Consider the following 26,170-nt stretch of genomic DNA (forward strand, 5'->3'; position numbering starts at 1 on the left):
CAGCTGCAAGAACACCAGATTCGCTACCTATAAGTTAATGATTTCCAGTTGCTTTTTGTAATATCCCCATTAAAAGTTTTATCTGAGTAACAAAACAATAAACATTCAAACATTTATTAGGCCAGCAAACAGACATTTCCTTGACAACTTTGATGAGTTAGAATTCCTCATAGCATTCAGTCAGCACCACTCCACCCCTCCCTGCCTGTGGGATGAAGGACTATGTTCTAAACCAGTCACACCCTGCCCCTGATTTGGTGCTGTAGTGGGCCACTCTGAAGCCTCTACCAATACAGGCCTCCTAGAGTGCTCACTACTCTTCTTCTACTGCTGCCACCAAAGTTTATTCATTAATCAAAAAGGACAAGTGTTTCTTCTAAAACAAAAACTGTGTTTATTGATTTGACAAAATAAAATAAGTAAATCACAGGTAGTAAATCAGGATGTAAATCAAGTTTCTCATTTAATGTACCTCACACAGACTTTTCCCTCACTGACTAACTCTCACAGATCTATCTCACTCTCTCCAACAAATTATCTCATCTCCTCCCACTCTCAAAAAACCCCAACTGCCTTTCACACATCACACACACCTTATATATTCCAGCTCCTCCCCCTTCTGCACCACCCTCCGTCCTCTCATTGGCTGATGTTCCCCTGCCCAGCTGTGATGGACAGGTGAGAGCAGGGCTGTATGCTACAGGTGCTTTTCAAATTAGTGGGATTACAACTCCCCAAAACACTGGCCACATTAGCTGGGGCTAACAGGTGCTATTACACACACAACTGGACAGCAAAAGAAAGGGAAAGTGAAGCTGTGGGTGAGCCTCCCATCCTCTAACTATGTAATAGTTAATACCAGCTTTAATATTACCAGCTTTAATATTAAAGCTGGTAGCTTTAATATTAAAGCTACCAGTTTTCAGCCACAAATTAATGCATATAACACAAAGGCCAATATCCTCAAGCTGTGCCAGCAGAAGAGGACTGACATCTTTGGCAGTGACAGATTGCCACTACTTAAAAAGTTTGCTTTTTGGTATCAGGATGGATACTACTCAGGCAGAATAATGTGAAGTTATATGCACTCTGTAAGTGAAAAAAGAATTTGCCTCTCATGTCCCTCCCATTGCACAGGCAGTGCTACACAACTCAATGTCACTATGAGTATTGTGACTGATTAATTCAATGTCCCAATGAAACTGATATTCTACCCTCCTGAACTACCTCACAAGGTGACTGTTAGGATAAAATGGAAACAAAACCAGATGGATGGATGGATGGATGGATGGATGGATGGATGGATGGATGGATGGATGGATGGATGGATGGATGGATGGATGGATGGATGGATGGATGGATGGATGGATGGATGGATGGGCTTATATTGAGGGTAGGGCTTATATTACGAGCATTCTGAAAAATCATACTAGGGTTTATTTTCAGGTTAGGTCTTATTTTCGGGGAAACAGTGTATGTGTGTGTGTGAGAGGGGGGGAGAAATATAAATGTATAAATGTACTAGTAGAGAGTCACCATAAAGTACACAAGCAACCACTGTAACAACCTCATCGATCCTAGTTCATTTTCACAAGAGGAAGGAAGCTAAACATGGCAAGATGGTACATTAACAAAGCTTCTTATCTGTAGCTGAAAACTGCAAAAGCCTCAAGCTAATTAATTGTTGGAAAGATTCCTTCCCACCTGCTGAGCCCAACAGACAGGCATTAAAGGAAAAATAATATCTGGCTAATGGTTGGCTGGAAGAGGTCTGCTAAAGCAGTGACTCAACTGGTAAATTGCTTAGAATTATGCCTGGTTTTGCTGGCAGAAAGATCATACTTCTCTCTCCAGCCAATGCTGGCTTCTTCCTCGATTCTGACCATTGCTCTTATACAGTGGTGCCTCGCTAGACGATGATAATCCGTTCCACTGAAATCGCTGTTTAGCGAAATCGTCTAGCGAAAAGCATTTCCCCATTGGAATACATTGAAATCTGTTTAATGCGTTCCAATGGGGAAGAATCGTCGTTGTCTAGTGAAGACTGGCCATAGGAAAGCTGCTTTGCGAACCGCCGATCAGCTGTTTAAATAGCTGTCTTGCGAAGCTTAGGTCCCGAAAACACCCGTTTTGCGAGCACGGAGGGAGCTGTCAAAATCGTCTAGAGAAAATTGGTTTGCAAAGTAGGGACCAAACATTGTCCAGCGAAATTCCCCCATAGGAATCACTGTTTTGCGAATTGCTATAGCGATCGCAAAAAGTCAATGTCTAGCGAAAAAACTGCCATGCGGGTTAACTGTCTAGCGAGGCACCACTGTGCCTTTTTAATTCTGTCACTTAGTATACTGATTCATTACATATTTACTCAGGAACAAGGTGGTTGATTTAAAACACTATTTAAATTTTTAAAAATGGTTTTGTGGACAATTTAAAACATTGTAATGACCAGATAGGCGGGGTATAAATAAATAAAATAAAATAAAATAAATAAATAAATAATAAAACATCATTTAAAAAAAATTAAATCATGATTTAAATCAATTTTATTTTTAAAAAATCATTGACTTTTATTGACCCTGCTCATGGTCATCTAATTATTTTGAAAAATGATTGCATGTTGTATTAATGCAAGAAAAAATGTTTTCAAAGCTGGGAGTGGGCTATTATTTCCATTTGTATCTTCCCACTTATTTCAGATTGGACGTTCTTAAGCAAAGACTTGACTTCTCGTGCTTTTTAAAGCACCATTTACACTGCTATGAAGTGTTTGCATTATAAAACTTTACAAGCACCCAATGCTGTGATGAAGAATACTGAACAACATACAGTACATCATCAGAAGCATATTGTAAAGATTGGATTTTGTGTACCTTAGTTTCATATTTTTGGTTTTGAAACTCCAGAAAAAGGATGCTGAAGTCCTTTTAGATTTGCCCAACAACGCACATTTAAGATGTTCCTAGCCTTACTTCAATGAGCTTCTTTCTGTCTCCATGGTTCTTGCATTAGACCTATTATTTGCTGCCAGCAGCTTTTTCTCTTATCCGATACTGAACCACAGTTGAAATCTAATAAAACTTAAGACATATTTTATGAGGCTCTAGTTTCTAATTTACAGTCTTATATTACAAGAAACTCTTAACTTCTAAAAATTAAAGTAACTTTTAATTGGCCTTATTGATTTTAATACAAATATGATAATGCAGTTAAAAACCTTTGAAACAATTCACCATGGAATTTATTTCCCATTAAACTTACAGCCTCTCCCTGCCTCCCCTCCATTGCCCAGGTATCTCTGCTACAGGTTTAAGCAATGTAAAAGGTAAAACAAATTCTGGTCTTAAAAATATACTCTATTTAGGCCTAAGACAAAGTGCCTCAAAAACGGGATTAACATAGCCTTAGTTGAAGATGCTTCTCTTTCTCGTCCATTCAGACTTCATATGTTGATGAGATTTCAAGTTGTCCTGCTTCTCCATCAAGTCTGCCAATCCTCTACAAACAGTATAAAAACTGCCTTTTCACCAGTCATCCAGCAAGAACCCAGTGACTTCCTACCACCTGCTTCAAGCCTGCATATGACTGACACAGGCTTCCAAGAAAGATGCTTACAGAGTGATATCATACAAAACATTCTCCCCATTCTCTGTGTGAGGGCTTCTGCTGACTGAGCACATGGCTATATAGTGAGGGAAGTGCCACGATTCTGCACTTCAAGGATAACTCAAAGAGCCGGCAGCTTGGTACTTGCCTGCCATGCAAGCTCATCCCAACTTCAATGTAACACACTGCATAGGATGTTCTGTAGCAAGACAAACCTCTATGGAAAGTGAAAGGTGTGGCTTCACAAATCCTTATGAATATAGTGGACTTTTCATATTCTCCTCACACACATGCACATGCACGCACGGACACAGAGAGAGAGAGAGAGAGAGAGAGAGAGAGAGAGAAGGAGAGAGAGAAAAAAACAAATATCCAAATGCGACCAATGTAGGGTTGCCAGACATCAGGCAAAAGGAGTCAGGCCTAATGTCCTCCGTCCAGCAGGCAAAGATAAAAACCTTTTAAATGTCAGGCTTTTATATATTTTATGTTGTAATTCTGGATGAGAAGGGGAGAGTTGGAAGGACACTCTCTCCCCCTGTCTTTCCCCACCCCCGCCCGCCTGCCTGCCCCCATTATCTTCTGGCGGCGGAGGAATGCAGCCCTCCCTCCCTCCCACCACCACTGCTTGGCGATCCGCCATGCCTGCCCAGCCCATGTGGAGCCCAGAAAGGCAGTGCAAGCAGAGCACCTCCCACTGAGCCAGCAGCACCCGAGCGCATCAATGAGAAGGCGAGCGCCTGGACTGTGTGTGTTCAAAGTCCCTTTCGGGGACTCCAACTTCCACACTCCCCAGCCTTGAACTTATGACCCTCGGGGGAGATGAGGCTCCCTCGTTCAGCTTTGCCTGACGCCACTTTCCCTCTGCGTGCGCCAAAGTCCTGTTTGGGCGTCCAGATTAGCAAGGTTGCCTCTGAGCCTGTGCAGAGTGTGAGCGGTCGGGGGATGCTGCAGCCGGGTTGAGCAGGGTTTGGGTACAATTGGCTGTTTAAATAATGTTTCTTGGTATTTTGAAAAAAAGCCTCCATTGAATTTATTTTTATTTTTTAGCATGACTATTTCTTGATTGGTTCACTAAGAGACATTTATTGGCAGCTATTGTAATAAAATTGCATTGACTGCAGGTTTAATCTGGAACAATTCAAATGAAACATTCAATACATCCTCCTCTGTCCTCTTTTTTGTCTTTCTATGTCCCCCTTTTGGTACCCATGTATCTGGCAACCCTACACCTATGGCAACATACACACGTTCTTAGATGTTTGCAACAACTGGAACCAATGAGTTCAACACACTGAGTTTCGCACCTTATCTAACATACAGCGAAAATATTCTGTATTGATGTGAGTCACTTTGCTTTGTGTACAGAGATGCCACCATTGGTCTTTAGAATACTGTACCTCTTCTCCTGCATATAGAGGAGGAGGAGGAGTACCACTTTTCCAGCCAAATATGTAGAAGCAGAACAGGTCATATTTGGCCCTCAGCCTCATTCAGACTCCCTCTTCAAACAAAAAGTTCGGATGTTGGGCAACAACAAACTCTCTCAGTCCAGCAACCCCTCTGGGCTGAGAAGAAGAGAAACTGGTGGCACAGGAGAGACTGAAACAAATAGACAGATAGGAAGAATGGAAAGAATCAGCCCAGTTGTGGTTCTGGCACCAGCCACTGCTGCCAAACGCTATCCAAACAGATCACCCCATTCCCCTGAGGTAACATGGCTCTTGATAGGCCAAGGTAGAAGAATGTATATAATTCCATTCAAATCAGCTTTGGCGCCTCATGGCACAGTGACTAAACTGCTGTCCTGCAGCCAAAACTGTGCTCACAACCTGGGGCTTAATCCCAGGTAGCCGGCTCACGGTTGACTCAGCCTTCTATCCTTCCGAGGTCGGTAAAATGAGTACCCAGCTGGTAGTGAGAAGACAATGTGTAGCCTGTGTAATTAACTTGTAAACCACTCAGATTGCTTAAGCATTATGGGGCGGTATGTAAGTAGCACGCTTTGACTTTTTGCTTTATTTTTGCAATAAGATTCTTTCTATTAGCTGTGGTTCCACATTATCAGAGTATATGTTCATGTTAAGGAAAGGGGGCACTGTCAGACTCCCGAACAGAAAAAAGAAACTTAGGGCATGATAGCAGAGAGAAACAGACGACAATTTGGACTTCTTGCAGAGAAATCCAGTGCAATTTATTTCCTGGCAATACAGATGCTGGGTTCGCACATAATGCACTGAAAGCGAGCTTCAGAACAGCTCTGATCTAGAGCTTCTGTTTAGTGGGGGGGGGGCAGCTAGGCTATAGCTCTTGTTGAAGAACTGCTGGTTAGCTCAGTAGCTTAGGTCTCTGGCTGCAGAGCCAGACATTGGGAGCTCAGTTCCCCACTGTGCTTCCTTGTGAGGGGCTGGGCTTGATGATTAAAGCAAGCCCTTCTGGTGCAGCTGTCTGGTCACATCCTCAGCTGTTCTCAGCACCTTTCCCTGTACAGTATATTGTTCCAAACACTGATGTGGGTTCCTATTACAATCCTTGACAAGAAAATGCTACTAAAGCAGTTATCATTTGGAATCTAAAGAGTATGTGTACACCATATAGTTACATCACTTTAATATCCCTAAAGGTTCCATTCTATGGAAACCCTGGATTTGTAGTTTGGTGAGTCACTTAGCAGCTAATTCTAAGTACAAGGGAATGGACTTGCGTTTTCCAGCAAAGAAGGCTAGGTCCCAAAATTCCACAGGACTGGCACCATGACACTTATCAAACTGCTGTAACTATTTAAAACAGATATCCTTCTTATTCAGTCTACTATCTCCCTTGTTCTTCAGTTCCAGCATGCTGGGAAGACAACTAGTCTGTCCATACCTATAAGCGAACACCGAAAAATTTCTTTAATTTCTAGAAGACTACAAGTGCTGACTAATAAATCCACTTTTTCAGTTAATTTGACAAAGCCAACTGTGATCAAGTGAAGTCACAGCCACTTCACAACAGGCCGCAGGTGCACACTCCTCGGCAGGGAGTCCCTACTGAGAACAATCTAAAGAGACCTTTGCTTGGTCACGAGCACACATTGCTAAATTTAAATACTGTACTGTACACAAAAACGTTACTACCTCCCTGTCTAATCCCATGTAATGATAAGCAGAGATGTGAAATGAAGAGGGTGGGGAGATGGGAAAGAAAGGAACAAAGCATTTTCTTCTGCTTTCTTTTTTCAGAATCCTTGAGGGCGAAAAAAAAAAAACCCTACTCTTTTATTTCAGCTGGATGGGAAAAGAAGAGTAATCTTGCTCACGAGCCTGGGTTAGACGCAGCAGTTTCTAACTGCCGAATTTTTCCTATCAATATCTCGCTGCTCCTTTGTTTGGAAACAGCTGTTCATGCCCCAAGAATAGATCATTTATTATACTGTGCCCTCTCTTGAACAAATAAAGTATGTGGCTCTGTGCATTACTGTAAATATTGTTCTCTCCTTCCTAGAACACTGGAAGTCACAAGTGGCTTACAATGCACTACTGATCTATTCTACAAGATTGGTGTGAGGATGACTGAAAGATGGTCACTTAGGTATATGAAGCACTCTGAACGCTATAAAACACTATACAAAAGTTCAAGAATGTTGCTCTTTAAGACACATAACACAAAGTAAGAAAACAAATAACAATCAGGCTATAAAACGTTCAGCTGACTCATATTCACAGCATAATTTGTTCTAACTCTTCAGAAACATGACTGATAAATTGTGGCTCTCTGCTTGTTTTTACAAAAACAATTCTCTTTCATGATTTTTGTTCTTTTTTAAAAAAACCCTACACACTACTGGATTGTTAAAAAAAAATTCTTTCTGTTTGATTAACTACCTAAGAACATGGCAAAAATATTTCCACACTGTGCCATTTCCCTCACTGCTATGATGTTTGGAAGGAGAAAAACCCAGCCAGCAGAGACTGGGAAATTTTAAACAACAAAATGAGGAAGTGACTGTATCAGTGGACATTATCAGCAAGTCTACATTCCAGCAGACCTGAAAGACCTGAATCTGCTATCAAGCAATGAAATTTGAAGAAAAACCTCAAGATAAAAAGGAGAAGGAATGGTAGATCTAGAATTAATATAACTTAAAAATGGAGCATCAGGATTTTCTTCCAAAACGAGAGAGCAAACCAACTGGAAGGCACTAAAAAGGCATTTAATCCAGATCCACACCCCAGAGCAAGACCTTCAGTTAAAAAACACCACATCTCATAAACCCTTCTATATGCCATTCATGCTACAGAATTAAACAATAGTAAATAAATGGTAAAAAGAAACAAATTAGAAGCAATGTGGGACACAAAATTCACTGTAGATTTGAAAATGATGAATTTGGGTTCAAGACCTGTAAAGGCTTACTCAATTGCTTTGTATTTAGCTTACTCCCCCTCACAGATATTACGGTTGATGTACTATGCTGACAACATTCACCACACACATACACACACACACACATACACACAGGTTGCTTTCTTCCCTTCTTCCTTTCAACGCCCTTTAGCGTTACATCCTACCTTTTATACTACAGGCTTGCAGACAGTGGCTACCTTATTACTATTCTCTGTAAGAGCTTTCAGGAGAAGAGCAAGGTAAAATGCTTTTAAATAAAAATACAATAAAATTTTATATAAACGCCACAAAAATGACCAGCAGCTTATCTATAACTAGTCTTCTAAATGGAATACATCAATAGTATACTAGAATTAGCTTCTGCTATCTTAAGCAGTATATAGGCCAGGCACCTATTGGGGTTGAACTCAGTTTTGTACTATAACATCAGCACCTTATTCAATATAGAGTGACTTTCCCACCATCTTCCCAGTAGAAAACTAATGAGGTTTTACTGGTTATACTGTTGCAGTGTACCCTGGGAGATCCAGGCTCTCACTCCCCACTGAGCCATGACACTCATCAGATGACCTTGAGACAGCCTCACATACCTAGCAAGGTTGCTGTGAGTATATGTAGCAAGGAGAGAGAGGTATGTGGCCTTGAAGTGCACTGGAGGAAAGTTAGTTGCTGTGACACAACAACAACTAACAACAGCAACAACTAATGCTTCTCAAGATCTTCAGGCATGACCAGCAAGGAACTCGTCTCTCTCTCTCTCTCTCTCTCTCTCTCTCTCTCTCTCTTTCTCTTGCCTGCGGAAAACTTAATTGTTGTCCAACAATAATAAGTTGGACAACATCTCAATTGTGTGCCTGGTCAAGTACCCAACTGCACAACTCAGATGCACTGCAGTCGTCCATTAGCCACTATTAGCTACTTAACTGCAAGTTACATAAACCATACATGAACACCAATACAATTTCCACCACTTTGTGATATTATATCCTTAAAAAGATGCTGTGACTTCTGCACTTTTTCTTCTCCCTGTGTCATTATGATTACCTACAACTTCCATATTTTACACCTCTATTGATTATCATAAACACAGATTTTAGAAAGATGCTGTTTTGACTATATGCCTCGAAAGACAAAGGTCAAGTCAAAAAAAGGAAATACAGTACCAGAACTCTCATGCAAGTATGTACAGCATTTTAAAAAGTATACTGTATTTTTAATGTGTAAAAATACAGATCATTGTACAGGATATCACTGAGTATAAGGAGGTGTATTCAGATTGTGTAAAGCACAGCTTGTTCAGTAGGATCTAATTTGATTTGTTTTTTTACATTCAAGCTCACAAAATATGAAGAGCTTATTCACACACACACACAGAGGCAACCATTTGTTACTTCTTACATTAGCAAATAAAGAAAAAGACAAATAGCTCCTTCTGACTAATTGATGAGTTATCTGTTCAGGGCACCACCTCCAGTGGGCCAGCTAGCTTAGCTTGAGATAAGAAATCAGCTGTTACCAACCAACATTCCCCCTCCTCAAGACATTAGGTTAGGGGAAGGGAAAACAAATGGGCAGCTAGGCCCTCTCCTTTGTGACTTTAGGCTAGGCTGGGAAGAAGGGAAGGAACAGGACTAAGGGCAGGAGAAAAGGTATAGATTTGGTGTCCTGGGCAGGAAACAGTCATGGGAAACAAAGCTAGGTGGTGGGTAGTGTGAAAGGTCTGAGTGAAAAACTCAGGAAGTAAAGACAGAGGAATAATTACTCCTGTTAACCACATAATATTTACAAAGGAAAAAAGTTAAGAGGTCTGGATGGAAAGATTTGCTTGAAGACCAACTCGAGGAACTGTGATTTGACCTTCCAACAAAAAGACAACATTGAATCCTGCCAGGAAGCTGCATTTTCCTGCCTTAATGCCCTTCCTCCTAATCTCGAATATGAGTTTAAGAAGGTGGGGTAGTGTAACCTTTATTTGCCCGGAGAAAGGCACTCTGCCCATGTTCAGAACCCGAATATCATGGAGCCTAGAACCGGGTTCACGAGTTCTAGAGCCGGCTTCACCTGGCAGCTCTCGAGCGGAGCTGGAGAGAAAAGCAAGAGAAAAGCATCAACTTGCACGCATACGGGCACAGGCGTCGTCGGGAGAGCACAACCCGGGGCACACACCGGGGAGCTCGGCCAGAATCAAAGCAAAACAGAAGAGCTCGCCTCTCTCCCGGGCAGGAGCCGAGATCAGGATGAAGACCGCAGGCCTGCAAGGCTCCATGATGGCCTGCAAAGGGGGCGGGGGTAGGGGGATCGCATAGCCTTGGGGAGAAAAAAAAAGGAATTAAAAAAAGAGGGGGAGAGGGGAGGTCAGCGAGGCAGCCACGCACCGACCTGGGAGCTGAGATAGCGCTTGAGGCATTCATCGCAGACGGGCTTCTTGCAACAGGGCAGGGGCTTGAGGGGCTTCTCCTCCAGACACACGCGGCAGGTCAGCACCAGCAAGGGCCCGAAATCCCCCGAGATCAGTCCGGAGAAAGGTTCAGGCAGGAGGTACAAGTCCACCTCGATGCCGCCGCCGCCGCCGCCTTTCCCTCGCTCCCCTCCTCCTCCGTCTCCTTGCAGAGAGGTCGGCGGCAAAGCGACGGAGCGGGGATCTCCTGCGTCGCCGCCGCCGCAGCCTGGATGGGGAGAGGCCGGCGGGCCGCCGGGTCGTCGGTCACTCTCCACACAGTAGACCGTGCAGTAGACGGGCCTCAAGGGAAGCCGGCGGCTGTTGCTGCTGCCCTCCGCCGAAGGTGGACTCTCCTCCAAGGGAAGCCCGGCGCTGCTACTGTTGTTGTTGTCGCCGCCGCCGCCGCCGCCCGCCTCTCGGCCTTGCGGTTCCTCAGGTGGCGGCGGCGGCGGCGGCGGGGCTGCGTTGTTCCCCGATGCCCTTCTGCTCCCTCCAGGCGGCGGCGGCGGCGGCGGCACTCCCGCGGCCGGGAGAGGCAGCTCGGGGCTGGCGGCGGTCTCCGGCGGCGCGCTCTCGGCGCTGAGCTGCGTCCCCATCCCCGCCGCCTCTGCACCCGCCTCCGCCGGGGCCGCTTCCCATCCAGCTGCCTCCCTAAGGCCAGAGCCCGCACTACGTCCCGCCGCGGCGCCCGTAGGGGCTTCCTGGGGCTCAAACGAAGCGCGCCCGCTCCGAGCCTCGCCAAGCCTTCTCCGCACGTACGGCCCAACGCCCCGACAGGGACCGCCTCATCCTGCCGGGCTAGCCGAGTTCAAAGAGGACTAGCCCCTCCCCGCGCCTCACGCACAACACACACACACACACACTCGCGCACATACACACATACGGAGCCCGACACGACCTACCTCCCTACCTCCGGACGGGAGCGCGTCATGCGCACGCCCCGTCCTGGCTTTCCTGAGCCGGGATTGAGTCTCAGGGCCTTTGCTTTCTTTTCTTAGTCACTCGGAATCCTTTCAAACTTCCTATCTTCCGTTGCGGGGCACGAGAATTAAATCTACTGCAGGTTAAGAGTTCTCGGTGACCTTCAGCTTTCTCGGTTTTTATTTTCATTTAAAAAAAAAAACACCTTTCCATGACGACGTTATGGAGCGAATTTGTTTGGCCGTTTGCCCAATGTGGAATGCGATCCTCTGTGTAGTTGGCGAGGTCAGTGGCGTTTTCTTTCTAAACTCAAACAGAGGCTAGTTGCGGTGGAGGTGAAGCCGGCAGACGCGCCTTCTGCTGGCTGATGTTTGGGTCTACGGGGCAGAACTGCTGTGCTGACTGAGACCAGGTGGCAGCAGAACGAACAGGGGGGAGGAGGAGGAGGGTGTAGATAAGAGGAGTTGCTGCGAGGATCTAAATCCCTTTTAGCTCGAAACTAGAGTCTCTCTGTGGCCATAGAGTAATTTCCAAAACCATCCAGGCTAAGTAGGGCTGCCCTTTAAGTTTGCTGCAAGATCATGGAAGCCTTACTGGTCCACCCTTTGCGATCTTCTCCCCCTCCCCCCACTTATCATAATTAGTTCTCATTATTCGTTGGATTCAGAAATCCAAACTAGTTGGATTCCAAACTAGTGATGCCCTTATTATTTCAGCCTAAAGTTTAGCTGAACTTAGGATAGTCCTAAGAAACTCCCAAGTCCTATAGGCTGTGGGTTGGGAGTAGCTTGGACACAGCTCAGCTGATAGTCAACTACAGTTGTGTTCAAAATTATTCAACCCCCAATGCTGTAAAGGGGTTTAGGGACTATAGTGTACATTTGGAATTGTATTCAGAATGAAATCCTACAAGGACGTTTTAAAGAACCAAATGCAACTAAAATAACATCAATTGTTTATGTAATACAGTAGTAAATGTTTCTTTTGTGGTTTCTTCATTGCCACAATTATTCAACCCCTTAAAGACTACCACTCTGAAGAAGAGAGGTTCATTCAGGTGTTTTCAATCAGGTATTGAAAACACCTGTGGATGTCACCGAGCACCAATCAAGCATAATAAGCACCAATTAGGCAGCTTTAAAAGGACTGTGATACTCAGCTCCTTCTAGACATTTACTGGTGTGGTTACAAACATGGTGAAGTCAAGAGAATGGTCCAGGAAGACAAGAGAAGAGGTGATTTGTCTTCACAGGAAGGGCAATGGCTATAAGAAGATTGCAAAGAAGTTAAACATACCAAGAGACACCATAGGAAGCATCATTCACAAATTCAAGGCAAAGGGCACTGTTGAAATGCTACCTGGTCGTGGAAGAAAGAAGATGCTGACTTCGACTGCTGTGCGCTACCTAAAGCGTAGAGTGGTGAAAAGTCCCCGTGTGACTGCTGAGGAACTGAAAAAAGATTTGTCAGATGTGGGTATAGAAGTTTCAGCTCAGACAATAAGGCGCACACTGCGTAATGAAGTTCTCCATGCCAGAACCCCCAGGCGCACCCCCTTGCTGTCTCCCAAGAATAAGAAGAGTCGACTGCAGTATGCCAAAAGTCATGTGGGCAAACCACAAAAGTTGTGGGATAGTGTTCTGTGGACTGATGAAACAAAATCAGAACTGTTTGGGCCCATGGATCAATGCTATGTTTGGAGGAGGAAGAACAAGGCATATGACGAAAAGAACACCTTGCCTACTGTGAAGCACGGCGGAGGGTCAATAATGCTTTGGGGCTGTTTTGCTTCTGCAGGTACAGGGAAGCTTCAGCGTGTACAAGGTACCATGAATTCTCTTCAGTACCAGGAGATATTGGATGAAAATGTGATGCAGTCCGTCACACACCTGAGGCTTGGGAGACGTTGGACCTTTCAACAGGACAATGATCCCAAGCATACCTCCAAGTCCACTAGAGCATGGTTGCAGAGGAAAGGCTGGAACATTTTGGAGTGGCCATCGCAGTCACCAGACTTAAATCCGATTGAGAACCTCTGGTGGGACTTAAAGAAAGCAGTTGCAGTGCGCAAGCCTAAGAATTTGACTGAACTGGAGGCTTTTGCCCATGAAGAATGGGCGAAGATACCCGTAGATCGCTGCAAGACACTTGTGTCAAACTATGCTTCACGTTTAAAAGCTGTTATAACTGTAAAAGGATGTTGTACTAAGTACTAAGATTGAATGTCACTTGGGGGTTGAATAAAAACTAATAATGATGTGAGCACAGAAAAGACATTTGTGGTTATTTCATTATAAACTTAAGGTTATATTTCTCTGACCTACAAGTGCCTCTTTCATGTAAATGTAAGCAAGATGACTGAATGATCAAAACCAATGTCAAAATGGCCAAAACATTCAATTTCAGTGGGGGTTGAATAATTTTGAACACAACTGTAAGAGGAGTTGCTGCGAGGATCTAAATCCCTTTTAGCTCGAAACTAGAGTCTCTCTGTGGCCATAGAGTAATTTCCAAAACCATCCAGGCTAAGTAGGGCTGCCCTTTAAGTTTGCTGCAAGATCATGGAAGCCTTACTGGTCCACCCTTTGCGATCTTCTCCCCCTCCCCCCACTTATCATAATTAGTTCTCATTATTCGTTGGATTCAGAAATCCAAACTAGTTGGATTCCAAACTAGTGATGCCCTTATTATTTCAGCCTAAAGTTTAGCTGAACTTAGGATAGTCCTAAGAAACTCCCAAGTCCTATAGGCTGTGGGTTGGGAGTAGCTTGGACACAGCTCAGCTGATAGTCAACTATGCAGGATTGTGCCCTAACAATGCAATCCTAATTTAAAGATGTAGGAAAGATGTAATCCAAGTGTTCTTCGATTTCACCACTAGCTGTGCTGGCTGGCATTAGCCAAGGTTGGAAAACCACTGTAGGGGATCGGACTGGGCTGTGAAGAACCCTCTGTTGCTCTCAAAAATCACTTCATACCCTCAGAAATCCCCTTTTCCTTGAAAATCTGCCATCAGAAATGCCTTACTAAATGTAGGTCTAGATGGTTCTATGTAATTTTCAACATTTGTAGGCTGGGAAAGGCTATATATCATAAGAAACGGAAAAAAAATACATCTTAGTTCAGTCAGTTCAGTTCATGACTGATTTTTTTATATTGTACATCTATATTAGCCGCCTAGAGTGGTCCTCACCGACCAGATAGGCTGGGTATAAATTAAATAATATATATATATATTCCAAGCTGCAACTTTAGAAAATGAAAGTAAAGCTGATCTGGAACCTCTTGGAAGAAATACTGTAAGTCACCAGGAGTGGATGGGCTGCTGATAGAACTATGTCAAATTACAGAGACTAAATCTGTAAAAATTCTAAGAATAAGCCAACAGGAAAGGCAAACAAATAATGGATCACAAACTGGAAACATTGCATGTGCATTCCAGTCTTCAGGAAAGGAGGACCATTGCATTGATTTCCCATGCAAGTATAGTGATGCTTAAGTTGTTGCAAAAAAGACTTTTATCATATATGGCATGATATCCTGTTGTTTAGCACAGTGCCAGAGAAGGCTCGTTTGACCACTGAAAGTTACAGAGGAGTTATCTTACTAAATCCCCACTGATTAAATGGGCCTACTCTAGTGTAACTAGCTATGCTAAGCAACAGCATTTCAGCCATGAAGGAAGAAATGCCTGAATATTGTAAATAACCATCAGCTACTGGAGTGCAGAGGATGAGATGGTTGGACAGTGTCACTGAAGCTACCAACATAAATTTGACCCAACTCCGGGAGGCAGCGGAAGACAGGACAGCCTGGTGTGCTCTGGTCCAAAAGAGTCAGACATGATTTAACAACTAAACAACAAACAACAACAACTGGAGTGCACCAAAGAAAATTCAAGCACATTATAACTGACTCTGCACAGTAGTTGGTCCCGCCTTTCTATGCCTCAATACCAGTTAACCTCAATTAGAAAAGTGCTTGTGTAAAGCATAGCTATGTCCCCAAAGATGAAAGAGGTGCCTGTTTTCCAAATTCTGTGGATTATACCCATAGTTATAGTTTGGGCTGATCTTGCTACTTTCTACTCTCTTGTTGTTAGACAACAGCAGTCTTAAAGGAAAACAGTTGGTAAAAATCTGAAGAAGTGGACTTGATTCATGAATGCTCACATGAAAATAGAAGTTAATCTTTAAGGTGCCACAACTTTTTTGGTTTTGTTTCTTGTGTGATATACTCTTTCCTGGTTCAGACATTTCCCACTTGCATTTTGAGGCATATGTCATTTAGATAAGTCTTTATAATTAATAGAAGAGTGTACACTCAGTGTCATATAAGACACTGGTTCTTAACCTTGGGCTACTCAGGAGTTTTGGACTGCAACTCCCAGAAGCCTTCACCACCAGCTGTCCTGACTGAGGTTTCTGGGAGTTGCAGTTCAAAAGCATCCGAGTAACAAAGGTTAAGAACCACTGATATAAGAGATTTCAAGACTAGCACACAAACCAACAACAGGAATAAGAAATACTCATCTCTTTTAGATTTCTGCCTACGTATATGCCTTCAAATCCATGCCCATTCATTATTCAAATGGAACATTGTTTGGGTTTCTATCAAAAAAAAAAAAATAGAACCTTCTGTTGTTGCAGTTCAACAACTCTTAGGCTGTGCTATGGCTAATGTCCAGCCTGGGTTGTCTTCAAGTATCTGGGAGGTTGCCATACAGAAGAGGCAGCAGACTTCAGTGTGTAGAAATTGCAGGAAGCAGATTTCAGTTAACCATTAGGAAAATGTCCTTATAAATAGCCAATTGGCAGTGGTATAGAAGAAGGTAGCGAGTTCTCCTTCAATAGAGACATTGGAGCAGAAGTTGGACCTGCTTCAACTAGAAGACTGGATGTAGCTAAATGATTTTTGACGTCCATTCCAACTCAGTTGTTATTGAAATCTAGTAAAGCAGGAAAAAGGATGAGACTCTGACTTCATGGGTTGCTGACTTCCTGACAAGGCCTTACTCCTGTACCTTTAAGAACAGTCTCACATTGAAGAATGTAGGCAAACAAAGCTGTGCCTGGAATTAGGATAAAGGAAGAGCTATATTCAAACTGCTGTTAAGCTAGTTTTTTTTTTTAAGTTGGCATTACTACTTAATGTTGACATTAAGAAGCATGCATTGTTTGTTTGTTTGTTTGTTTGTTTGTTTGCTTATTTATTTATTTATTTATTTATTTGCAAGATTTTTTTAGCCATGCCATTACCACTGATCTCTGAGCAGTGTATTTATTTTATTTATTTTATTTATTTATTTGATTTGTATCCCGCCCATCTGGTAGGTCAGTACCACTCTGAGCGGCTAATAGAACAATATGTAGAACAATATTAAAACTTTAAAAACATTAAAACCATTAAAAATAGGCAATATTATAATAATATCTTATATTAAAAACAATCATTCAAACATTAATATTAATAAATCCTGCTGCTCATATGGCCAGCTAAAGCATACTATCCTGCTGCCTAAACAGAAAGGTCTCTATATGTGTTGTTTAAAAAAAATCACAGGTTGAAATTCTGTAACTTAGCACAATAAGTGATTACTAGAGTAGGTCCACTGAATCACTGGGTATTTGGTGAGTCAACTCTTGCATACATTTAATTGATACAATGGATCTGCTACCTTACTGCACTAAGCAACAATATTTCAGCCAATGTTTCTTTAAAATGTGAGGAACTTGTTGCCAATAAACAGTGCTGTATTATTTATTTAAAATATTTTTGTCCCACCTTTCTCCTTAAAAAGAGTCCAAGGTGGCTTCCATCATTCAAAAGACAATATGTAGAAGCTCAAAACCTTAGGTATACAAATATTTAAAAAGAACATTTGAACATGCTTGCAGAAACTGAGTATATAATATATTCAAATAACATGCATGTGAACTACACTTGTATAGTCTGTTCAGAATATAGGAGGGCCAATAAAAGCAGTTGCTTTGGTTCCTAACAGAAAGCAATCCATTTGTGATCTACCGTTGCTGCCCCATGTTGTTTGAGAAGCCAAGGAGTAGCAAAACCTGCCCTACCTCAAGCTTAAGGGTGCCAGGGCAGATACACTGTGAATGCTGGCATGGTTTGCTTTGGGGGTAGAAAGACTTTGTTGTTGGACTCTTATCTCCTGTTATTCCTGACAAATAGCCATGATGATTTTCCACGTCTGCCTTACTAGCCAAGCTGATTAGCAGTTTCTGTGAATGCAGAGGTGTTCAAAAAGGTAAAGGTTCCCCTTGACAATTTTTGTCCAGTCGTGTTTGACTCTAGGGGGCGGTGCTCATCCCCATTTCCAAGCCATAGAGCCAGCGTTTTTGTCCGAAGACAATCTTCTGTGGTCACGTGGCCAGTGCAACTTAGACATGGAACGCTGTTACCTTCCCACTGAAGTGGTCCCTATTTATCTATTTGCATTTGCATGCTTTTGAACCGCTAGGTTGGCGGGAGCTGGGACAAGTGACGGGAGCTCACTCCGTCATGTGGATTCAATCTTACAGCTGAAGATCTACAGACTTTACAGCACACTGGCTTCTGTGGTTTAACCCGCAGCGTCACCACGTCCCTAGAGGTGTTGAGCTCAGGTCCAGTTCAGGAGCAATTGTGTTTGTTCCTTTAGCAGTCCTGCATATAATTGAACTAAATCTTATGGGATGTCAGTGTGATTTCTGCAGTCAGCCTAATTGTATCTAATGGTTAGAGTCTTTTAAAATTAAAATGCTATCAATAGTTGATGGGCAGTACAGTCAAACTAGCAGCCAAATCTGTAAAAGTGGTATAAATAATATAAATTAGATAATCATCATCACCATCATCTTAGAACTGCAGGGACCCTATAGATCATTGAGTCCAGCCCCTGTCAAGGACGCCCAGTGGGGAATTGAACTCCCAGCCTCTCCCTAAATCACTGAGCTACCCAAGTTGAAGAATAAGGCCAGTATTTGCTGGGCTGTTTAGGCCACTTACCCAAAAATAAAAATAAAATAAAGCAGATTATTGTAGAAACATTCACTTTCTTCTAGATTTAAGCTGCTTAGCCTTAAACCTGAAGAAGCAGATTCTGTTTTGGGGTAATTATATTTTTTAGATTGTTTCATTTTATATTACACAGATAAGATAAATAAACTTTATTACTGTCTGTGACTATGTGTAGGCATCCTTCAGTCTCGAGAGACTATGGTAACGTGCTCTGAATAGAGGTCTTGGAACAGTGTCTAGTGTGGCTGAGAAGAAGGCTAATATGAGAGTGACAATCCCTTCCACACTGAAGACAAATACAATCTCCCAGATTTTGCTGGTTTCGGGACTGCCTCTTTGCCTCAGCCTGCTGGACAAGGGTCTCTTCAAACTGGGAGATGTCATGATGCAACGCCTGCCTCCAGGCTGAACGCTCAGATGTCAAGGTTTCCCATCTGTTGATGCCGCTTGCAGATATCCTTGTATCGCAGTTGTGGTCTCCCTCTGGGGCGATTCCCTACACTAATTCTCCACACAGGAGATCTTTTGGAATCTGACCATCAGCCATTCTCACGACACTCCCGAGCCAATGTTGACATCACTGTTCCAGTAATGTATACATGCTAAAAATTCCAGCTCGTTCTAGGACTACTCTGTTTGGAACTTTGTCCTGCCAGGTGATGCCAAAAAAGCATCGGAGACAACACATATGGAACGTGTTCAGCTTCCTCTCCTGCAGTGCACAGAGGGTCCAGGACTCACTGCAGTACAGAAGTGTACTCAGGACACAGGCACTATAGACCCGGACCTTGGTATATATTAAGTCTGTGACTATTAGTAGAAATATAAACAAACCATAAATACATAAAATGTGCTATTCCAAGGACCTACATGACTATCATCCTAAAAACATAAAAATAAAATAATTAAATGTTTCCTAGTGTGTTCTCCTTTTAGGAAGTTCCAGCTATTAACTAAAACTAATTACAGTGGTGCCTCGCTAGACAATGATAATCCGTTCCACTGAAATAGCTATTTAGTGAAATCATTGTCTAGCGAAAAGCATTTCCCCATTGGAATGCATTGAAACCTGTTTAGTGCATTCCAATGGGGAAGAATCGGCATTGTCTAGCGAAGATCGGCCATAGGAAAGCCGCTTTGCGAACCACCAATCAGCTGTTTAAATCACTGTCTTGTGGAGCTTAGGTCCCGGAAACACCTGTTTTGCAAGTGCAGAGGAAGCTGTCAAAATTGTCATCTAGCGAAAATCGGTTTGCGAAGCGGGGACCAAACATTGTCCAGCGAAATTCCCCCATAGGAATCACTATTTTGTGAATCACTATAGTGATCGCAAAAAGTCAATGTCTACCGAAAAAACTGTCATGCGGCGTAACTGTCTAGTGAGGCACCACTGTATTACACAGAGAAGAGACATGGCAGGTTGAATTCAGCAATCGAATTTTTTGTAAAAAGTTCTCTTTATATTCTTGTGTGTGTGCATGCACATGGGAGATGTTGTTGTTTAGTCATTAAGTCGTGTCCAACTCTTCGTGGCCCCATGGACCATAGCACGCCAGGCCCTCCTGTCTTTCACTGCCTCCTGGAGTTTGGTCAAATTCATGTTGGTAGCTTTGATGACGCTGTCCAACCATCTTGTCCTTTGTCGTCTTTTCCAGGGAGTCTTCTCTTCTCATGAGATGGCCAAAGTATTGGAGCCTCAGCTTCAGGATCTGTCCTTCCAGTGAGCACTCAGGGTTGATTTCCATCAAAATGCATAGGTTTGTTCTCTTTGCAGTCCACGGGACTCTCAAGAGTCTCCTCCAGCACCACAATTCAGAAGCATCAATTCTTCGTCGGTCAGTGTTCTTTATGGTCCTGCTCTCACTTCCATATATCGCTACTGGAAAAACCATAGCTTTGACTATGCGGACCTTTGTCAGCAAGGTGATGTCTCTGGTTTTTAAGATGCTGTCTAGATTTGCCATCGCTTTCCTTCCAAGAAGCAGGCGTCTTTTAATTTTGTGGCTGCTGTCACCATCTGCAGTGATCACGGAGCCCAAGAAAGTAAAATTTGTCACTGTCTCCATATCTTCCCCTTCTGTTTTCCAGGAGGTGATGGGACCAGTGGCCATGATCTTAATTTTTTTGATGTTGAGCTTCAGACCATTCTTGCACTCTTCTCTTTCACCCTCATTAAGAGCTTCTTTAATTCCTCCTCGCTTTCTGCCATCAGAGTGGTATCATCTGCATATCTGAGGTTGTTGATATTTCTTCCGGCAATCTTAGTTCCGGCTTGGGATTCATCCAGTCCTGCCTTTCGCATTATCTATTCTGCATATAAGTTAAATAAGCAGGGAGACAATATACAGCCTTGTCATACTCCTTTCCCAATTTTGAACCAATCAGTTCCAGATGGAGGGTGCAAGAGGCGCTGTCTTAGGAGAGAGCTGGCGAGCGAGGTGAAGCTTTTTTTGACTCTTGACAGCAGAGGATGTGTGGGCACTTCGGGGGGGGCAGGCAAGGTGGGGGCCACAAACTATCATCCGGCAGGCCGCAAATGGCCCGCGGGCCGCGTGTTTGAGACTCCTGCTTTATAGCTTTTTGAACTGGTTGGTAGGTAAGTGAGTTTCTCATTGGTAAGTTTCTCATATGCCTGATTCCTGTTGTGGTGGAATAATTCTCTGATGCCTTGCTTCTGCTTTTTGGAGTACTTCTAAGGGAACTTTAGGACTTTTTGAAAGCCAGAAAACATGAATGGGGAAGCACAAAGCAAATTACATTAAAGAAGCCTTTTCCATTGATGTAAAAATAAAAGAAGAGTATGTGAAAATACAAAAACAAAAGAGACATCCTCTAAAAGAAACCAACATGAAAGATACACAGCATTTTCACAGTGCACCTCCATAGTCATTCAAAGTGTTGATAATGTACTGGCAATGAGTAGATGCAAATAAAGTAGTAGTATTTCAGGAAATAGTAGCTTGTGCCAAATGTCTGTCTACAAAGGACTGTAGACAGAGTCAGCTTCTATATACATTTATCTCTGCCAGCCAAGTTTGTATGTTCCCTGAGCACTATTTTTACTGAAAAGTGGAATTAAAACACAATTCTTAGGTAAAATAAAATAAGAGGGGACAAATTAGAGATAGTAGCAGCAACATTTTATTCATAATTTTCTCTTTCTAGAGCAACAAAGTTCTGCCCCTTCTGTTCATAGCACTTCACACATCCACCTTTCTGCAGAACTTTCACACATCCACAATGTATGTTATTATTGTTATTTATTCAATTTATATCCTACCTTCTTCCCTAAACAATGAGGTTAACTAAAACTGGTACAGATAAAAACAGAAAAAAGTTACAGTAGAATATATATACAGTAGTTGTATATTAGAATGCAGCTTATCTGACAGCTCATTTGTCAAGAAAATACAGAACAAAGCCTTTTCCTCAGTGGTCAATCAGTTACCAAAGATATGCCTGAATAAAGCCATCTTTGTCTACCAGTGAGGGATAACAGGGAGATGCCTGCCTGGCCTCACTTTGAAGGGAGTTCCACAGTTAGGAGCAGCCACTGACAAGGCCGTTTCTCAAGTCCACATCAGATTTCCATTGTATGTGTTTAAAATATTGCCTGATCCTACATCCCACCACGGTGGGAAGGCAACAGCATTCTGTGTCTAGTTGCGTTAGCCACGTGACTACGGAAGATTTTCTTCAGACAAATGCTAGCTCTATGGGTTGGAAACGAAGATGAGCACCGCCCCCTAGAGTTGGACATGACTGGAGAAAGTGTCAAGGGGAACCTTTACCTTAAAATATGTAAACGTCTTCTTTATTCTGGGATCATATTTTGTGGCTTGCACAGTATGCTAGCTAGGTCTAGGGCTACCAAGTGTTGGCATCACACCTAAAAATTTCTCTGGATTTCATGGAGAAGGACTGAACATCTCAGAATGAGTGTACAGAATCAGAGGTATAGATTTAATTGTTAGTTTTGACCACTGCTCATCAGATTCTAATCTGTGCTTCCTTATACATCTGTATAAAGATGTATAAGGTGTATATTGCAATATGTGGAGTAAGGTATGCTTGTACTAGGATAAACAGTTGTCTTATACAGTGGTGCCTCACTTAACGATTGCCCCGCATTATGATGAATCCGCTTTACGATCGCAAAACAATGGTCTAAATGGGGGGATTTTGCTTAGCGATGATCGGTTCCCTGCTTCGGAACCAATTTTTGCTTTACGATGATCAAAAACAGCTGATCGTCGGGTTTTCAGAATGGCCGCCGGGTGCTTGAAATGGCTCCCTGCTGTGCTTAGCGATGGATTCCTCACTATACAAGCAGCAAAAATGGCTGCCGTATGGAGGATCTTCGCTGGACGGTGAGTTTTTACCCCATTGAAACACATTGAATGGGTTTCAATGCATTTCAGTGGGGTTTTTAATTTTGCTTTACGATGTTTTTGCTTAATGGCAATTTTTCTGGAACGGATTATCATCGTTAAGTGAGGCAGCACTGTACTTTTTTAGGGAGTTCTGGTTCTAATGATTTGTGTACCATATCATCTGCTTTGCACCTTACATCCAAGATAAGGCTTAGGGTAAGAACCTGAAGAAACTTGCCAGCCCTCCTGGGTTAACTGAGACTACACCTGAGGGAATGCAATCTCTGAGAACTTATCTAAAATTATATGTACTTACCTTAGATTTCAAATACTATTTTTAAGACTGGTCTAATCTATGCTCTTGCATACAACCGGATCGGCTACAAAGCAATAAAGTATTCAATTATTCATAACTAAACTTCTCTTGGGTTTGTTTGTTTGTTTGTTTAATTTATATGCTGCCCACACTACCCAAAGGTCTCTAGGTGGCTTACAACAATTAAAATACAGTAAAAAAAGATAAAACAAGTAAAATTTTGCAGAGGGGATAAGAAGCTAATAGACTAAACTAGACCAGGAAGTGGTCTGACCATGACAATGGGGTCACAACCAGCCCCTCCATATCTTCCATTCCCGTTGAGAAAACCAGGTCCAAGGTACGGCCCTTCTCATGTGTCGGGCTGATGACACATTGAGACAGCCCCATGGTTGTCATGAAGTCCTGAGCTGCCCCAGTCAAGGCAGCCTCAGCACAGATGTTGAGGTGCCCCAGAACCAACAGCCTGGGAGTTCTCAACACCAGGTCCAAGACAACCTCTGTTAGCTCAGACAGGGAGATTGTTGGTACACAGCAAGGTGGGCGGCACACCAATAGAATCCCCAAGCTGTCTCGTAAGCCCAGTAGAATCCCCAAGCTGTCTAGGAAGCCTGGTGAAAGAGATAGAACTCTTACAGACTATAGCAACTCCTCCTTCCCGACCCTCCGAGTGACATTGGTACTGGACTGAGTACCCAGGCAGACACAGCTGGGAGAGGGAACACCACCCTCCTCTCCCACCCAGGCCTCAGTAATGCACGTCAGGTCAGCACCCTCATCCAGAATTACATCATAGATGAGGGCAGTCTTATTTTGTACTGACCTGGCATTCATCAACAGCACTGTGTGGCTTGAGGGTTTGCTGACATGGTCACCTGATACCATCTGGTTGGGGGTAGGACTAGAAGAGGGGATAGATGTAAGATATCTAACCTCTCTTCTCCTACGTGGGCATGTTCTACCCCCACCGCAATTCCTTCCCCTACCTAGCATCACCATTCAGTTTGTGCACTGAATTATTTTTACTGGTGGAGTCAAGATGCTATTAGAGAACCTTGTTTGCAGTTAATGAGGCTGAGGAACTCTCGTTAGTATTTTAAGATCTCAGAACTAGTTCAGAATTAGGAAAACTGTAATACATCTGAACCAGATGTATGAATCTACATCTAAAAGTTTTTTTAAAGGAAGAAAGTAAAGAGAGGTGAGATGTAAACCTAATTTATTTTTAGTCTGTGAACAAGTCCTTCATCAAATGGAGAAGTTCTGGAAGCCAATTCACAACTTGCTTCAAAACGGCACCTTTTGATAATGTAGCAACAAAATCTAAGTACTATCAACAATCCTGTACATTCCATGCAAGTAAACCCTAAACTCACTCATATTTGGTTTCTCCAAGGCAGCAGCTGAAACTGCTCAAATTTCTCTAGATTCCACAGTAACAATGCCCTCCTGTTTACAGTACAGCTTTCTTTGCTGAACAGGGATCAAAGAGCCTATGTCCATTCTTTACATTGATACAGAGATTAAATGAGATCAGTAGCAAGGTAGCATGACGTGTGGGCTACCACAAGCAAAGTCAGTGAAGGAGGTATGTGCAGCCAACCACAACTGGAAGGATTAATATAGTGTGTGATGGGTTCAGGAATCAGAAGAAGAAAGAGAAGATCACTCGTTTCAAGGAGGAAGGAGGAAATCCTATGGCCAAACATGTTTGAACCTTCCTCAGGAGAAATGGCAGTTCTGAAAATGGGCTGGTGTAGGGTCAGGGCTAATCACCTAGAAACACCAAAAAAAAAAAAAAAAAGCCACATTCTTTGTTTTATTTCCGCATATCATCTCTTGTTCGATTATGTGAACCTGTGTAAATACGTCTCTTCTGGCTCAATGACAGGAATGATTTCCTTCTTTGCACTTGCAGGAAAAATAAGTCAGAACAGAGATCAGGGATTTAGGGTTTGCTTCATGAGAAAACACTTTTAATACAAGTAGTATACGCATGGGAACATTAGTGTTCATGTGAGCTATGTGGACGTAGGTTTTGTGTATAGGATGTAGGCTGCATTAACAGCACTTATGCACCAGACAGCTTGTATCTATTCAACTTGGATCTGCATGAAAGTTGGAGACAGGGTACATATTGTAGAGCTTGAAAAGGTTACATTTTGGACTACAACTCCCAGAATCCCCTAGCCAGCATTTCTACTTGCCATGCTGATTGGAGGAATTTGGCATTTGTTATCCAAAAATTTTAGCTTTTTCAGTCTCTACAATACATTTATGAACTTTCATCCTTGCTGCTATAATCAGAAATGCAGACATTAGAAAACTGATTTGATTTTTGAGTACAACTACCTAGTTCATGAAGAGCTTGGAACATTAGCTTTAAAAAATTCATTCCCCTAAATATCAGAAATGAGATTAATTCACTGTTGTTACATTTTTTTAAGATGAAATAGTTTGGTTCACTGAATTAGTATTAATTAGTTTATTCATTAAATATTTGGTCCTGAAATTAATAGTAGTGTTTACAAAGAATGGCCTGTGGGTTGTTCCTACCATTGACCCCCTAAGAGTGCATTTGTTACTGGCTCCTTTGTTACAGTGCTCTTTTTGTCATTTTGTAGTTGCCTCCCCCAATCTGGCATTCCCACCCAGCCACCCAGGTGGGCCTTAAACCCGAAGAAGTGTAATTGTTGGCAGGGGATGATGAGGAAGGGGTTGCTAACACATCCAGAAACAGTCAGATTGGGAAGGCTGTATGTCTGAAGCTGAGGTGAGTGATCCCAGGGAGCTTGGTGATCAAATCTCCCCTCCCCGTACCCCAGGTTTCTACACAGGCCCTCAGAATGACATTTGTCAACCACTTTGTTAAAAATGTAAGTATGGAGGCCAAAATCTCTCTCTCTCTCTCTCTCTCTCTCTCTCTCTCTCTGCCTGCCTGCCTGCCTGCCATAAATTATCAAAAAAATTAATAGTCTTATTTAAAGGTCTTATAAAATTAAGACCTACTATGGTGGCCTCATAGGGACAGTGAAAATACATCCAAGGGACTACAGGGCCACACAATTCCTACCTTTAGTTTAAAGTGTGGGACCAAAAGCCTGAGAA

The 26,170-nt window shown here is 42.7% G+C and overlaps 1 protein-coding gene across 1 annotated transcript in view; it reads right to left on the bottom strand.

Annotated features, from left to right (window-relative positions):
- Nucleotides 1-11,028, bottom strand: part of RNF217 (ring finger protein 217) — a 53,114-nt gene extending 42,086 nt beyond the window's left edge. Inside the window, exon 1 of the mRNA XM_020794098.3 lies at nucleotides 10,372-11,028. Coding sequence (XP_020649757.3) covers nucleotides 10,372-11,028 — 657 coding nt within the window. The remainder of the gene's footprint in view (nucleotides 1-10,371) is intronic.
- Between the last annotated feature and the right edge of the window lie 15,142 nt (nucleotides 11,029-26,170).

The sequence above is a fragment of the Pogona vitticeps genome, chromosome 1 (genome assembly GCF_051106095.1).
Source record: "Pogona vitticeps strain Pit_001003342236 chromosome 1, PviZW2.1, whole genome shotgun sequence".
In the NCBI taxonomy this organism is placed as follows: domain Eukaryota; kingdom Metazoa; phylum Chordata; class Lepidosauria; order Squamata; family Agamidae; genus Pogona; species Pogona vitticeps.